Genomic DNA, 17,783 nt, shown 5'->3' on the forward strand with positions numbered 1-17,783 from the left:
TGACCTGTGAATCGTGATACGAATCGAATCGTCAGGTACTAGGCAATTCACACCCCTACTATCTAAAATGATGAAAACAAAAACAAAATGCAAACATTTCTTTTTTAAATTCAATAGTTCTATTTTCCTCTTTTCTTCACCAGCTTTACCACTTGCACTTGCTTTCTTTGGACCCATGATTAGGGGCTAATACACGATGCAAAACTAAAAAAAAATAGATTTGCATAAATAACAATGAACAGGTCTGCTCCAAACAAACTTTGAACACGAATGTGCTACGGAGGAAGCATTCGAGTTAGCTCAGCTCCAGAGCGAGTCGCGTTCAGGTACGTTCGGCTTTTTCTCCCGAGTGAGTTGCGTTCAGGTACGCTCGGCTTTTTTCAGTTTGGTCGAGAGCCGAATTTTTGGACGAGTTCTGAGACATAAAATTCTCGAATTTTCTGGTCGAAAACTGATTTGGTCGAGAACAGAAGCGTTTGAAAACCGAGGTTTGACTGTAAATCAGACATCAGACAATGCAATGTAAACTGATTTTCTATACCATGTCAATGTAAGCCTGATGTCACTGAAATCAGGTAACCTGTACAACAAAACAACACCTAGAAGCACATTACACATAGTCAGAGGTGGGTGCGTCAATGAATTTTGAGCGTCCGTCATTCGACAATTGCCAACAGTCGGGACACACTTCCGTCATCTCCAATCCGTCAATATTTCAAGACGAACCGTCAATCGGTCATTCAATCAGCCAATGTGTCTGTCATTCAAGGTGGGTATCCATCAATGTCCTGTCAATCGTCATTCGCAATCCGTCATTAACGGATTGCCAAATTTATTGATAGATGAAGATTACATTGACGGACAAAAACTTGAAGTTCCCTCAGCGCTAAATGTGTCAAGTTTTTGGAGGTTTCCTGTCAATCATCAACAAAATGGGCGTCCGTCACTGACGGACACATTAAAAGAAAATGATTTGGAAAATATGTCTAAGCACAATGTGAATTCAAAACTGCTCTGAGACAAATTAAATGTATGGAGTCATGTCATTGCAATGGTGCTGCCACTTAATCAGGCCTTTATGTATACCACAAAATCTTGACCTTGCCAGAACATCTAATGCAACTCCACATTATGTAGGACTTGATGCTGACACTGTCTATGTTTTACAGCACACAAACTCACCTCAATTATTTGAGCAGTAAAGTCACAATTGAGTGGTTTTATTTCCTCAGGTCATTATCTTATCCATGTGTTTAGTTAAGTCTATTTGTAAATGTAATGTAACTACAAGGCGGAAAAAGAGGATCACATTAAGCAGACATTAGGCCAGAAAGCCAATGAAACCATTGAAGAGTACTCTGCATTACACTGCTTCAGTAGTAGACTTGAGAGAAGGATTTTTTTTTTTTTCTCTTCGGCTCATTGTATCTATAGCAGCGCGAAAATGAGTACGGGGGGATAAAACTATGTCTATAGATGTCCTTATTTCTAATGTAAAGTTGCCTTCAAAATGCTGGATTATTGGTTTAAAAAGTTTTAACTGAAATACCTTACCTGACACTCTGTAGCTGTAATGTATCCGGGTCTGTGGCATTGAGAGAGGCTACAAAGCTTTCCACTGGAATGTTTTCCATTCTGGTAACAATCAGCGGGTCAGGGAAAAAGACGGGTCCTTCATTAATATCTAAAACTTTGACTTGAACAGTCGCTGTGGAGCTGGGGCCATAACCAACATCAGAAACCAGAGGGTCCTCATTTTCCACTTTAATGAAGATCTTGTGGAGCGCGGTGCCTTCGTAATCTAGAGGCTTAAAAAAGTCAACGTTAAAGCAAGGGAATTTTGATGAGAAGAGACAGATATAGCACTCATATACCTTGACAACTGAAAGCATTCCTTCATTATTGTCTGGGTTGGTTTGGATCTCGAAGCTCCGCATGGGATCTCCGTTTATTATGGAGTAGACGGCTCTCCATGCACCAGTCGCTGGGTCATCTCGATCATCTACTGTCAGGTTGACAGCCACACCAGTTGAGCCTTCATATACGTAAGCTTCAAACTGTAGAGACGAGGACGAAAATCTCCATAAGCAAGAAAAATACACTGTAATCTACACAGATGCAGAAACTGACCAATGGATGATGATGATAGATTTTCATTAAAACATTCCACTCTCGAATTGGCTCAACTTAAAAAACAAAAAAATGACCCACTTTATTTTCTTGTATGATAGGAATTTTCTGTTTTTACCTATGTTTTGGGTGAAAAATAACGGAGAGCAACAGCTACATGTGCACTCATGCTGAAGCGTAAAGTGCAGACAGCAAAGAGGTCTAAAGCAAAGTGTCACTTACGTTTCATTCACCACAGTGGATTGTAAACTCAGCGTTTATGTGCTGTAAATATTAACGTTGAGCAAATGTCTAATTGGTAATTAGACTATTTTTGTCAAGTAATATGTTTATTATTATTATTTATACCATTATTATTTGTTTGGTTGGCAGCAACCCTTCGCAAGAGGCAACTATGATGCACACTAACTGAGCTTATTAGGTACGTCTGCATCTATTCAGTTCCAATATGTGAGCTTTCCTCATTCCTTTTAAAAAATGCTAAATAATGCTAAATAGGCACGGTGCTTGAGTGGTTAGCACATCCGCCTCCCAGTACTGAGGAGGCAAGATCGAGCCCAGGCTTCGGCCTTCCTGGGTGGAAATTGCATGTTCTCACCATGCCTGTGTGGCTCTTCTCCGGGTACTCCAGTCTCCTTCCACATTCCAAAGACAAGCCTGGCAGGTTAATTGGGTGCTCCGAATTGTCTCTAGGTGTGCTTGTGAGTGTGGATGGTTGTTTGTCTCTGTGTCCCTGTGATTGGCTGGCAACCAGTTCAGGGTGTACCCCGATGCCAGCTGGGATAGGCTCCTGCACCCCCCCCCCCCCCCCCCCCCTCCTTGTGAGGAATAAGTGGTGAAGAAAATGGATGGATGAAGGTGATAGGTAATTATAATACTTGGATTACCATAGAGAAGTAATGCAGATAAATTTAACAAAATACATGCCCTGAGTTTATCAGTTACTTACCACCTGTTTTGGTGTTTGTTTTTTGTTTTTTCAGGGAGCATACACGTACAATGGAATATTGTGCCTGAATATTCTTGCTGGTGGGTGATGTGCGTCTTTGACCTTGTTGTTCTACATTCCTGCTGGTAGCCTGCTAATTACTACACTGACATATAAAAACTTGTTTTTTTTAAAAATAGTTCTGAAGGTGATTTTTACTTATTGTCATTGCACCTATATTCTGTACTTTATACTTCATTTGCTGTTCATCAATCCCGTTTGAATGAATTGACACATTATGAGAGTAAACACTCGTGTCCTTCATCACTAATTTCGTATACTCGTTCAAATTCATTTTACACTGTCAATCAAAATGCTCCCAACTGATCATACTTGGCAAGAGGATTCAATCAATTAAATAGCCAAGCAGTCTGCCAGCAAAATTCAATGAGTAGGCATACAATCCGAACCGAAAAAGATATGGACACACTGAAGCCATCCCTATGCGCGCGTGAGTGTGTGTGTGTGTGTGTGTGGGGGGGGGGGGGGTGTGTGTGTGTGTGTGTGGGTGTGTGTGTGTGTGTGTGTGTGTGTGTGTCTGTGCATGGATGTCAGCACGATTATAGCAGCAGAGCTTGCAGTGTAATCTTTCAAACACGAAACACCCTACTTAAGAACAGCACAACTGAAGTCAAGATAAATGCATCTGTTGTCAGCCCACGGTATTGTTGTTTCACAGATTACCTTCTTAAAGCTACACCCTACTGAAAACCATCCATTTGTCTGGGGAGAGACAAACATTGATTTTGTCTTTATCTTTTCCTTTATTTATCCAATGCTTGTTTAAAGCACTTAAACCATTCAGTCAGTTAATGCCCAGAGGACAGAAACACAATATCCGAACAAGGAGTACACTCCACAACAAAAGTGGACTACATTGGAGTTACAGAAGAAAAGGTGAATACCGCAGAACCCCATTTTTACAACATAACTTGAATTTGTATGCACGTTTGAACACAACTATCATTAATTACCTACAGTAATGCAGCGGTAAAGTCATATGTACAGTAAATATGTGTGCAAAAAAACAAAAACAAAACAAAAACGTCCTTAAATATAAACCAATAAAATAAAAAACAGTATGCTAGCAACTGAGTATGCCTTCTTGTGCTGTGTGATTACTTCTGGAGACTGACTTGGCCAAACATCTTTCCCCTGATCGACTTTTTGGCAGTGTTTTAGGTAATTATTTTTCTGGGTGATAATCTTCCTATTGCATCTTTTTTTTTTAAGTGGCTATGCGTATCCTTATGAGTTAATGCTGCTGTTTCCATCATGTGTTGCAACATTGAAGATTAGTGAGCCCATCTAAAAAACCGAGTGTGTCCTGCTGGTATACCTGGCTGAAACAAGGGATGCTTTACAGAACCTAGCTTCCACCGTGAACAAGTTCTGTGCCCTGTCCCACTTACATACATGTTGTTTATGTTTGTATTTGGTTATGTTTCATGCTATGTCTTGTCTTCTTCATGTTCATGTCTGTCTCATTATGTTTTAGTGTCCACCTGTTCTTTTTAGGCTGGCTGATGCAGTTGTTAATTGATGGAAATTATATGAATTATTATTCTTTATTAAATCTTTTACATTTATTTTTATCTCTATCTCTGTTCATTCTTAAGCTCTTAACCTCTAACCTCTATGTACAGCACTTTGTATACAGCAATGCCTGTTCTTAAAGTGCTTTATAAATAAAGTTGAGTTGAGTTAATATACAGTTTACTTCGGCAATAGACAAAACAAGTCCATACGGTCCTGAAAAGGATTGTTAAAATTTCTAGGTCTGAACAATTGCAAATAATTCGTGGATAAGCCACGTGCACATTTACGATCGTGAATGTGATTTGAAAAACGTAATTTGATACCCCTGTTACAATCTTTGTTAGAGTGCATGTAGTAAGTGTACATTTCCGAGTAAAATGTATGAACATTGATCTAATAATCTCGTAAAAAAAAAGTTTGCTGCAAATCCGTGAATATTGTGTGGACTGTCAGTCCTTTCTGTTGATTGCCGCTATCCATTGACGTCTTTTGTCTTCATTGGCAGGTATTCGGTAAAAAGCAACATTTGGTTCACTCCCTTGTCTGTTTGTACAACCGACCGCACAACAAGATATGACCGTTTTATAATTGAATCGACTAGGCAAAGGAATTCATGCTGTACACGATTCAATTGCTACAATCCAGGCCGTCCATGTTCAGGAGGGGGCGTTCCCATGGCGGAATTGACGACACGTGCAAATGGTTAATACAATTACAGTATTGAAATTAGAGAATATTTGAGATAGTACTTAGTGAAAAAAAAAACAGGGATCTATCAACTGAGCGATAAAAGACAAGGGGTCTTCAAAGTAGTTTAAACATCAGTGCTCGCGAGATGGGAGGACTAAAATGGCTGCCCAATCCCTTCAAAGGCTTGCACGGGCGTGCCTGGGCTATCGGCTATCCAGTATTATATACAGATCAGTGAGACGAACACAACACAGAAAAGTGACAATGCCGGGTGATTCAAGTACAACATCATGCAAACTATTTTGCTGTAAAAGCATAAACAAGCTAAGGAGGTTGCATAAAACGAGGAAGACAAGGCTATCCGCCATTGTTGTTTACAGACTGGCGGTTTGTGTGCAGTCACAAGAGAAGTGGCTATCCAGCTATGGTGTCCACATTGGAACACATTTTGACATCTTTCCACTCTAGAGCCCGGTTTCAAAAGTGATCGGTTAAGCTCTGAAACCGAGCCGTCGTGTGGATGGACTGCCAAAGCGGTAAGAAACTTGTGCGAATACAATGAAACAGGCTTTCATGTGAATGGGGCCTTAATCTTTGTTTTTTGTTCTGTCCTGGTTATATCATTCACATTTGTTTGTCTTGCCTTGTGTCCATGTGTCGAGTTAAGTGTAGGGTTTGTTTCTTTTCTGTTTGTTTGGGACTTTTGTTAAGTTCTAGGAAATTCCAAAGGGACTTATTTTCATTTGTGTTATGACAATACAACGGACCCGTCGCCATGGGCGGGCCTTGGGGGTCCGTGCCCGCCCTGTCAGTCAGCCGTGCCCGCCCTAGCAAAGATGACTCACCAACTATTCGTCCTATCAGTCACGTAAACTTGCGCCTTCTGTTTTAAGTAAAGCATGGCGTGCCAGCCAACCACATACCTCCTTTCAAGTTTGGCTGTGATTGACAACTAAGGTGAGCCAATGACAATCAGGATCAGGAGGGATGGAGTGGGATGGAGGGAGACGCGCGCTCTGCAGACGTGCCTTAGCCAAATCTACTTCCGGGTAGACGTGCTTAAGCTAATTCAATAATTGTAAATATAAATTAGGGCGGCACGATGGGCGAGTGGTTAGCACGTCCGCCTCCCAGTTCTGAGGACTCCGGTTCGAGTCCAGGCTCCGGCCTTCCTGGGTGGAGTTTGCATGTTCTCCCCCTGCCCGCGTGGGTCTTCTCCGGGTACTCCGGTCTCCTCCCACATTCCAAAGACATGCATGGCAGATTAATTGGACGTTCCGAATTGTCCCTAGGTGTGCTTGTGAGTGTGGATGGTTGTTCGTCTCTGTGTGCCCTGGGATTGGCTGGCAACCAGTCCAGGGTGTCCCCCGCCTACTGCCCAGAGCCAGCTGAGATAGGCGCCAGCACCCCCCGCGACCCTTATAATAAGCGGTCAAGAAAATGGATGGATGGATGAATAAATATAAATTGAAAATATTCTAAATAGTCTAATGTAAAAAGACAAGTTTTTAATAAATGTCTTACATTTATTAAATCTTGACTTATTACAAATACTTTTAAATAAATGTGAACGGTAAACTTCAAGAAAACAGTAAAATAAAATAAAAAATGGCCTTTAAAATTCTACTTTCTTCAGAATTTATTGGAAAAGAGATATAAAATAATCGATTCATGGGTTTGAAAAGGAAAATTTCATTTATTTCTGGCAACAACTAATACAACAAATAGAGAGAAAAAGATTTTGCCTGAAAGGGAAGGGGCGGGAGAAGAAAACTTATTTAATTACATCACCATCTCTAATATATAAAACAATAGTACTTCCGGCAATTTACAATATTGCTATCTTAATTTAAGCAATTTATTTTCACAATATATAACCAATGTGCCAATAATGTAAATAATTAATAATAATTAAAATGCCAATAATGGTGATGTTACCATTGGCAACATACAGTATATTACATTCTGACAGTACAATGGTAATATGCTATATATTCCAGGAAGTCAATACAAAATCAATTTGATATTGATTATTCAATTTTATTTTAAACCCAGCCCTAGTAAATACAATACGAGTTTGTAACAAGATGCAAAGGCCCTGGTCCATCTCTGGATAGTTCACTATTAACAAGTCATTCACTACAAAGAAACAAATACCACCAATTACCAACTGCTTATTAAGACAGCAAAATACTTTGTACATGATCTTTTAACTCCGATTTAACACAAGTGCTGCAACATCATTGTAATGCCAAGTGTTTGAAAATAGAGCAGTCAAAAATTAACAGGAGCAATGTTCGTACTTGACTTTTGTTTCGTTCTAAAATGATGGAAACAAATGAACATCTGTAAAAGAATAGCAAAACAGTTGGCAGAACTCGAAATCAACACATGCTGTGACAAAGCACAGTTTCATTCCAACAATGTTAACAACTAGTGCACACTCATATGCTGACAAAATACATTAAGAAGAGATTTGACTGTTAAGAAGAGCATATCTGTCACTTTTACCAAGTAACACTAATTGCTCTTTCATTGGCACTGCTAAGGGAATTGTCTCCTATGTATTATGCAGGCTTTCAATTTGTATTTTTTGGCCAACAGACATTATTTGCCTGTTACATACTGTGTGTCAGATCTGTTCTCCGGTAATGGCATAGCTTGCTAGCTAGCGGATGGATGGATGGATGGATGGATGGATGGATGGATGAATGGATGGATGGATGGATGGATGGATGGACGAGCGGACGGCCCGGAGGGAGGACTGGACGGATGTGATGAACGGACGGACAAATGGATGGATTTATTGATTGATTGATGGGCAGGTGGGCATACAGTCGGCCCGGAGGGATGTGATGGACGGATGTGATGGATGGATGGATGGACGGACGGACGGATTGATTGACGGGCGGGTGTAGGGGACGGCCCGGAGGGAGGACCGGATGGATGTGATGGATGGATGGATGGATGGACGGACGGACGAATGGATGGATTGATTGATTGATTGATTGATGGGCTGGTGGGCGTACGGTCGGCCCGGAGGACCGGACGGATGTGATGGATGGATGGATGGATGGATGGACGGATGGACGGATTGATTGACGGGCGGGTGTAGGGGACGGCCCGGAGGGAGGACCGGATGGATGTGATGGATGGATGGATGGACGGACGAATGGATGGATTGATTGATTGATTGATGGGCTGGTGGGTGTACGGTCGGCCCGGAGGACCGGACGGATGTGATGGATGGATGGATGGATGGATGGATGGATGGACGGACGGATGGATGGATGATGGATGGATTGATTGATTGATGGGCTGGTGGGTGTACGGTCGGCCCGGAGGACCGGACGGATGTGATGGATGGATGGATGGATGGATGGACGGACGGACGGACGGATGGATGGGGATGATGGATGGATTGATTGATTGATGGGCAGGTGGGCGTACGATCGGCCCGGAGGACCGGACGGATGTGATGGATGGATGGATGGGCGGATGGAAGGAAGGATGGACAGAGGGAGGGATGGATGGTTAGCAACTAACTCCTGTCAGATCATCTGTTCATGATAGTTTTGTGGTTGCGGTGTTCGTTTTTTTACACATTGACTGTTGGTAAATCAATATCTTGAACAGTCAGGATAAAAGGGAGAGTGAGGACATTTTACATATGACATGTTATTGTTGAGCATGCAAGTTTAAAAATAGATGAGAGGAGACATTAGTTCCAACATGGTTTCATTTCATTGGCAAATAAAGTTATCTTTATTAAATGCTTAAAACAGTTATTCACACTCACTAAAATGCCTTGGAATAGTTTGTGCATACCGGGCACAAAAGTGTATCTTATAAAATATTAAAGTAAAATTGGATCTTAAAGCTCTGACCACTGAAGTAGTGCATACAAAAGAATTTACTTTTACAACCACATTATATATCAAGAACATAAAGTGAAATACTAACATCTTTAAGCAGTGCAAACTACATCAGCAGAACATTCTCTTGCACCCAACAGCTTCCTTTTGTGGTGACTTCAAGTCGAGAGCTGCTTGTATCCATTGCATCCACAGTTTTATCATTAATGGACACCGGACACTTGGTTAGGCAGCTCAGCTTTTTGTCTTTGTGGTTTTGTACACAAAACATTCCTAGAGCTTGTATTGGTTGATCTAAGCCAGGGTTATGTGCTTTGTTAGTGGAAGAAGCAAACACGCATATTACTGAGGTACAAAACACAAGTTGTTCACTCGAGTTATGGCTGAGTTCCGTTCATTCGCTGGCGATGTAAACTTAATTTCGACTTACCCGTGGGCATTCTTGTGACCCATTTCTCGCTTTTTGATGGTTATGACCAAGTCATTTCAAAATATGATATGGCCTACAGGTTAAGTCGAATTTCACTGCTAAAGTCGATATTTACATCAAAATACTTTGCACAGCAATTAAAAAACAAAAACAAAAAACTTATTTGCGTGACCGGGCAGAGCTGGAACCAATATTTCATGTTTCTGCACGGACATTCATTGCTGACAAGACGGCAGCGAGGAGCTAATTCAACCTTAAACACGGAAATATGACGCGTCTGATGGCGACCCGGCCTGCTCGATGGACGTCCGTTGCTGGAGGTAACAGCAACACACCTTTAATTAACTTTAAAATGGTGTGATTATTGTGGGAAATTAAGCAACAAGTGTCACGTTTCAGTTTGGTTGGGTTTTTGTTTTATTTTGGTGAGTGTTGGTTGTCTGGTGTTCCTGTCTTCGTCCCCAGTCTCGTTATGGTTAACCTTGTCCACCTGCTTGTGTCTTCCCTTCCTGGTGTGTATTGCTGATTGGTTCACCCTCCCTGCTGTGTCTCCCAGGTGTGTCCTGTTATTGTCATTAGTGTTGGTATAAGGGAGTGGTGTTTGTCTCACGCGGGTGTGGGAGCATTGTCTGATGTTTGAGGTGTGCTGTTTGAATGTCTGCATGTCTAGTCATAGTGGTGTCTTTATTGCCAAGTCTACCAAGTCTGTTATTGCAAAGTCTACCAAGTCTTCCACGCCAAAGTCTACCAAGTCTTCCACGCCAAGTCTAAGTCTTCCACGCCAAGTCTAAGTCTTCCACGCCAAGTCTAAGTCTTCCACGCCAAGTCTTCTAAGTCTTCTTCGCCAAGTCTTCCACGCCAAGTCTTCTACGCCAAGTCTTCTACGCCAAGTCTTCCCCGCCAAGTCTTCTACGCCAAGTCTTCTACGCTAAGTCTTCTACGCTAAGTCTTCTACGCCAAGTCTTCTAAGTCTTCTACGCCAAGTCTTCTAAGTCTTCTACGCCAAGTCTTCTACGCCAAGTCTTCTACGCCAAGTCTTCTACGCCAAGTCTTCCACGCCAAGTCTTCCATGCCAAGTCTGCCACGCCAAGTCTTCAAAGTCTGCCACGCCAAGTCTTCAAAGTCAGCCACGCCTAGTCTTCAAAGTCAGCCACGCCAAGTCTTCAAAGTCAGCCACGCCAAGTCTTCAAAGTCAGCCACGCCAAGTCTTCAAAGTCAGCCACGCCTAGTCTCTGCCTCACGCCACGCCAAGTCTCTGCCTCACGCCACGCCAAGTCTCTGCATCTCGCCACGCCAAGTCTCTGCGTCACGCCACGCCAAGTCTTTGCATCACGCCACGCCAAGTCTCTGCATCACGCCACGCCAAGTCTCTGCATCACGCCACACCAAGTCTCCGCCATGATCTGTGTTGTCCACGTCCAGTCCAGCTTACTCCCCTTCCGTCTCGTCCAGTCCTTCCCCGTCATAGTTAATAAAGTTCCTTACATCATCTTTCCAGTCTGTCTTCCCGCCTGTTTCCTCCGTTTTTGGGTCTACCCATACCCCCGACGTAACAGAATGCTCCCACCAACCCGGACCCAGCGGAGGTTCCAAGTCCCCGTTCCGGCTCCGCGCCGGATTCAAGTCCCCGTTCTGGCTCCGCGCCGGATTCAAGTCCCCGTTCCGGCTCCGCGCCGGATTCAAGTCCCCGTTCCGGCTCCGCGCCGGCCTCAGGACCCCGTTCCGGCTCCGCGCCGGCCTCAGGACTCCGTTCCGGCGCCCCGCCGGCTCCAGGCCCTCGTCCCGGCACCTCGGCAGCCCATGAATGCCACGCCTGTGCCACTGCCGCTGCAGCCCCTGGCCGCTTCGCCTGTGCCGCTGCCGCCGCAGCCCCTGGCCGCTTCGCCTGTGCTGCTGCCGCCGCAGCCCCTGGCCGCAACGCCTGTGCCACTGCCGCCGCAGCCCCTGGCCGCTTCGCCTGTGCCGCTGCCGCAGCCCCTGGCCGCTTCGCCTCTGCCGCTGCCGCCGCAGCCCCTGGCCGTTTTGCCTGTGCCGCTGCCGCCGCAGCCCCTGGCCGCTTCGCCTGTGCCGCTGCCGCCGCAGCCCCTGGCCGCTTCGCCTGTGCCGCTTCCTCGTCTCTGCCCCAGCCAAAGTCCCCAATTCCTCGTCTCTGCCCCAGCCAAAGTCCCCAGCTTCCTCGTCTCTGCCCCAGCCAAAGTCTCCGGTCTTGGGGTCCGCCCCGGGCAGCGCGGTAATGGCGGCCGACCCGGGACCCAGCGCCAGGCGGCGCAAGAGAAGGGCCCACCGCGGGAACCGGCCCTTGGCGGCGCCACCCCTGTTTTCGCCCCTTGAGCCCGCAATAATGCCGCCTCCTGGGCCGCCCCCCGATCCAGATTTCATGGAGTTTTGTAAGGCAGTGTTTCGCCCCTTGGTAGACTCGTATTCGTACCCTGATTAGGGGCAGAGTTTAGCTCCCGTTCCCGTCCCCGCCCTCCCCGTTTTGGCTTGTTTTTGTTTTAGGGACGTCTGGGAGCCGTCCCTTGGTGGGGGGGGGGGTAATGTCACGTTTCAGTTTGGTTGGGTTTTTGTTTTATTTGGGTGAGTGTTGGTTGTCTGGTGTTCCTGTCTTCTTCCCCAGTCTCGTTATGGTTAACCTTGTCCACCTGCTTGTGTCTTCCCTTCCTGGTGTGTATTGCTGATTGGTTCCCCCTCCCTGCTGTGTCTCCCAGGTGTGTCCTGTTATTGTCATTAGTGTTGGTATAAGGGAGTGGTGTTTGTCTCACGCGGGTGTGGGAGCATTGTCTGATGTTTGAGGTTTGCTGTTTGAATGTCTGCATGTCTAGTCACAGTGGTGTCTTTATTGCCAAGTCTACCAAGTCTGTTATTGCAAAGTCTACCAAGTCTTCCACGCCAAAGTCTACCAAGTCTTCCACGCCAAGTCTAAGTCTTCCATGCCAAGTCTTCTAAGTCTTCCATGCCAAGTCTTCTAAGTCTTCTACGCCAAGTCTTCTACGCCAAGTCTTCTACGCCAAGTCTTCCCCGCCAAGTCTTCCCCGCCAAGTCTTCCCCGCCAAGTCTTCCACGCCAAGTCTTCCACGCCAAGTCTGCCACGCCAAGTCTGCCACGCCAAGTCTTCAAAGTCAGCCACGCCAAGTCTTCAAAGTCAGCCACGCCAAGTCTTCAAAGTCAGCCACGCCAAGTCTTCAAAGTCAACCACGCCTAGTCTCTGCCTCACGCCACGCCAAGTCTCTGCATCACGCCACACCAAGTCTCCGCCATGATCTGTGTCCACGTCCAGCCAAGTCTACTCCCCTTCCGTCTCGTCCAGTCCTTCCCCGTCATAGTTAATAAAGTTCCTTACATCATCTTTCCAGTCTGTCTTCCCGCCTGTTTCCTCCGTTTTTGGGTCCACCCATACCCGCGACGTAACAACAAGAAGGTGCTACAGACGAGGCACAGGCGCTGTAAAGTCGAAATGACGTAACTCGACGACTCCCTGTATTTGTTTTTTTTAACTCACCTGAGTGTAAACGGAGATACACTGCAACAACAGCAAAAGAACTCTTCAATACACTGCTAAATCAGCAACAAGAACAATTCAATTCAAAGATCCATAAGGATGTATTGCACTGTGCAGAGCATATGGAGTAATGTTCCATCCATACCATTTGATTATTCATCAATTATATTTAAGTGGGCTTTGATTGGTGAACGTGGGAAGTTCAAAGTTGAGGCATATATATGAAGATGTCAAGTCGTGTAATTCAGTTTTATAGACCGCAAGGAAATTCTTTTTCTACTTTTTACTTTGATAAACTCAGAGGAGGGATTTTTAAATTGTTGCGTTTTGACGTACACGTTTATCTAACCTTTCAAACTTTCAAAGCCTGACACAATCAGCAATTTCAAAGTCAAGACTTTGCAAAATAGTTGCTTTTAGGGGCATTCTGACAAAGACACCATTCATGCCGGTGGCACAAAAACCTCTGAAATAAATCTCAGAAAGCCTGCGTGCATGTAACCTGTGGAGGCACGGCAATTTATCTGCCAAGTATCCCTCAGTTTTTTTTTCCCCATTTAAACATGATTGAAGGAGATTGAGAGAGACAGAACTCCTATATTGTATTAGATAAAAAGCTTTTCGATGAATGTGACTTTTGGCAAAACAGATTTGACATGACAGCCTTCATAACAAGTTCAAGTCAGAATAAAACAAGTATAAAAAAAGCTACACTACACAGCTAAGTGATTTTTAAAGCTGATGTTTTGCATTGAATAACAGCATACAACAGTACATGTTGCATCTCATGTGGTGTTTTTTTCAGAAGTATTTGCTCCACATTTGTCATTCAAAGCTTAAAAGCATATGTATATACAGAACAAATCAGCCCTATGGGCTATGAATACCAGGACAGAACCTGATTTCTGCTCCATCCCTATTAGTGCCCTGAAACCACAACTTCAACCAATCTTGAGTGGCAGAAAGACAGGAGTACTCTAAAATAAATAGTCCTGGCATAATATGCATGCACACACACACGAAAATACATGTCGTGCTTTCTACAACTCACCTTGAATGACATACAGGCCACAAATCCTTTCCTATTGGCTCTTTTTTTTTAAGATGATTTCTGGTCAACTGTGCCCCCACATCACAGAGCGACAGCAATGTGTGTACTGAAGCAATCACACACTCCCCACACTAATCCGTGAAAGCCGTTAGCCATTCCCAAAGAAAGACCTGCGCTGACAGCATCCTGCTGCCCCATACATGGTTGCTACATCCATCACTGCTAACGTCTTTATCCATGGGACAGATGGATTGCAGGGAAAGCATATTGTCAGGTCATCATAGAGGAGACCATTTTGGGGTGTTGTGGGTAGAAAGAGGTATGAGAAAGAGTGAGGGAAAAATCTGTCTGGTTGCTATTAAGGTTGAGTGACAGGAGGGATAAGGTCCATCACCATCTTATTATGGGGAGCTCAGGGAAACAGACCTAGTGGGACATTGTGTGGAATTAACTGAGAGCTGACACGTTCAAATCGAGCAAGTGGGGGAAAACAATATGTCAAATCCATATATATGTGGAAGAACAGACAATAAAACAAGAAAAAATATATATTGGGTATGAGAGGTAAAGGCGTGAAGGTTAGAAATAGGGATAGGCGAGTACTGATACCAGGTATCCATATTTCCGATACCAGCCTTATTTTAATGTATTGACGCTCACGAGTCACGACGATGGCCAGTACCAATAATGGCCGCCCCTTTTGTGGCTGTTTTACTATTGGGAACTAGAAATTAGAAGAAGAGAAAATTGACATTGTTTTCATTAATTTAAGAAAAAAAAATGCTATCTCGGGATTTATAGATGCATCCATCCATTTTCTTAACCGCTTACCCCGGGTTTTCACCGGATGCGGTTGCGGTGCGGTGCGTCTTGACTGCGTGCTCCGGACGGGTCAATTTTTTTGTCAATCCAGCTGCGCACAGCTGCGGTCCGGCAGCTCCGTCGCCGCCCACTTCCCAACGTGTCTCGCGGGACCGCGCGCGCGCGATCATGTGGCATTTCACAACGAGAGGTGGACTTCTTTTGATTTAACCTTTTCTTCTTCTTCTGCTATGAGATAACATGCAGCATCCTTTTTTTGGTTGTCCTTGTAAAGTATATTAATAACGAGAGTCGGGTCAGTGCAGGTCCACTCTTTATTTCTGTCTTCCGCGTCCGGCTGCCGCTCAGTACGGCAAGCGAGATGGGCACAACAAGCAATCGCGAACATCAAACTCACAATACATTACAGTCCTTATAAAAAGGATGTGCCGTGTCATATATTATTTTGTGGTTTTCCACCTCCAATATAAACCTCTCCTCGTCCATGTTCGCTGGTGTCTAAACCGTGAATGAGCACATGGCCCGGCGACGCCCACGTCACGTTTTGCTGAAAAGCTTGCGAAATAGGAGCTGGCGAGTGTTTTATTCTGAGAGGTAACCGGAAATTTGTGAAACTGCGTCGGTCTTCCTGTCCTGCTCGATGTGTTTTGTGCTAGCTTGCCATTGGCCGGAGGCCTACCGCTGCGGCGTCCGGCAAAAATAGAAAATAGGTCTATCCTTGCGGAAGGGCTGCGGCACGCCGCAGCTGAGACGCAGTCGACACGCAACGCACCCGCAAGCAGTGTAAACTGCACCATTCGAATGAATGGAATCTAATTGCTTGCGTCGCCGGACCGCACCGCAACCGCACCGCAACCGCATCCGGTGAAAACCCGGGGTTATTCCTCACAAGGGTCGCGGGGGCGCTGGAGCCTATCCCAGCCGGCTTCTGGCGGTACACCCTGAACTGGTTGCCAGCAAATTGCAGGGGATTTATAGATCTTTCCTTAAAATTATCTGTATTTTTTTTTAATTTTTTTTATTTTTTTTTATTTTTTATTTGTGCAGGGGAATTTTATGGATCAAAAGTATTAATCGTATCAGTACTTGGAATCAGTTCCAGTGACTACTCAAGAGTAGAGGACTCACAACGGTGTTGGTCTGAATAATATTGAAAAAAAACAAACAAACAGCAACAACAACAACAAAAAACAGCTATCCAAATGTCGCGATACACCAATTACATACACCGGCGTCAGAAGTCGGAGAGTGTCCGGGCGTCGGTAACATCGGATCCTGTTACATATACATCTGGTGGGCGTTTTCTGCAGATTCGACACGTTAAATAGGCGTCAGCCTGTCACGACATTTGATCACTCTGATTGGGTGAGTAAGAATCTGGTGTGGTAACATCCATCCATCCATTTTCTGAACCGCTTGCTCCTCACAAGGGTCGCGGGGGGTGCTGGAGCCTATCCCAGTTAGCGGGGTACACCCTGGACTGGTTGCCAGCCAATCACAGGGCACACAGAGACGAACAACCATCCACACTCACAAGCACACCTCGGGACAATTCGGAGCGCACAATTAACCTGCCATGCATGTCTTTGGAATGTGGGAGGAGACCAGAGTATCAGGAGAAGACCCACGCGGGCACGGGGAGAACATGCAAACTCCACCCAGGAAGGCTGGAGCCTGGGCTCAAACCAGAATCCTCAGTACTGGGAGCCGGACGTGCTAACCAGTTGTCCACCGTGCCGACTGGTGTGGTAACAGTCTCAGCTAAAATTGAACTACCTACTGGTTTATTGTGAGCAAAAATTCAACACAGAAAACCATACAATCAGGTAAGCACTAAACATGGCACTAGGGGAACATTCTTGCTACTTTGGCGTAAACTATAAGCTGAAGCATATTTTTGATTTTAGCTAATATTTGGTCAATAAAACCTGCAATGTAAATGCGTGCGACAAAGAATTCATCTGAAAGAATGGATTCTTTGAAGTCAATACTGAATTGAGGTGATGAATAATTTATACAGTTAAAGCTTGGATGGTGACACAAATCCTGCACAGATATACACTTGCAAATAAACTCACACTATGTTGGTGGTCAGTTGAGAAGTCATTTATAATTCATGGCGGCTTGAAAACCATTGGGAATTGCGGAAAGATTTATATAGGGATCTATATAGCGCCTTCAAACACTTGCTTTTTAAAAGGCCCATTTCTCGATGCTGTTAACCGGCTCTCTTGCTAGTGAGAAATGAGAACATTAACTAGGACATGGACATGGTGCACTCTGAACGGCCCTACTAAGCCCTCTGAGCTGTAACATTTCACATCTCAGCTTTGCTCCTTACAAGCGCCCCTGACACCCCAATGCATCATGGGAGGGCTTCAAGGGAGGTTCGGTTTGGGCAAAGTGTGATAAGTCTCAAAAACAGATTGCATCTGAGGGTGTTTCCATTAACAACCTCACAACATCAGTGCTACAACTGCACCTTGGGGCGCAGGCAGCAGCACGCAGCAGCTATTGACACATCCATCATTAGGAGCAAACATGAGCATTGATTGTGAGCTTAAAAAGAAAAAAAAGAAAAAACGGTATCTATTTAAGATTATGACCGTCAGGCAGAATTAGTCTGTTTTGCAAATGCCTTAAGGCACTGCTGACTAAACAAAACACCATTGACTGAGAGCACGCTTACTCCCACTCTTGCTCATGATTCCCTTATCTTGCCCGTGCACCCATATCACCCAATTAATAAGATGTCTTCC

The 17,783-nt window shown here is 44.7% G+C and overlaps 1 protein-coding gene across 1 annotated transcript in view; it reads right to left on the reverse strand.

The window, feature by feature from the left end:
• Window positions 1-17,783, reverse strand: part of cdh13 (cadherin 13, H-cadherin (heart)) — a 511,818-nt gene that overhangs the window by 74,920 nt on the left and 419,115 nt on the right. Inside the window, exons 10-11 of the mRNA XM_077515574.1 lie at window positions 1,875-2,057; window positions 1,555-1,808 (exon numbers count right to left, since the gene is read on the reverse strand). Of these exons, the coding sequence (XP_077371700.1) occupies window positions 1,555-1,808; window positions 1,875-2,057 (437 nt within the window). The remainder of the gene's footprint in view (window positions 1-1,554; window positions 1,809-1,874; window positions 2,058-17,783) is intronic.

This window comes from Festucalex cinctus, chromosome 3, assembly GCF_051991245.1.
Source record: "Festucalex cinctus isolate MCC-2025b chromosome 3, RoL_Fcin_1.0, whole genome shotgun sequence".
Taxonomy (NCBI): Eukaryota; Metazoa; Chordata; class Actinopteri; order Syngnathiformes; family Syngnathidae; genus Festucalex; species Festucalex cinctus.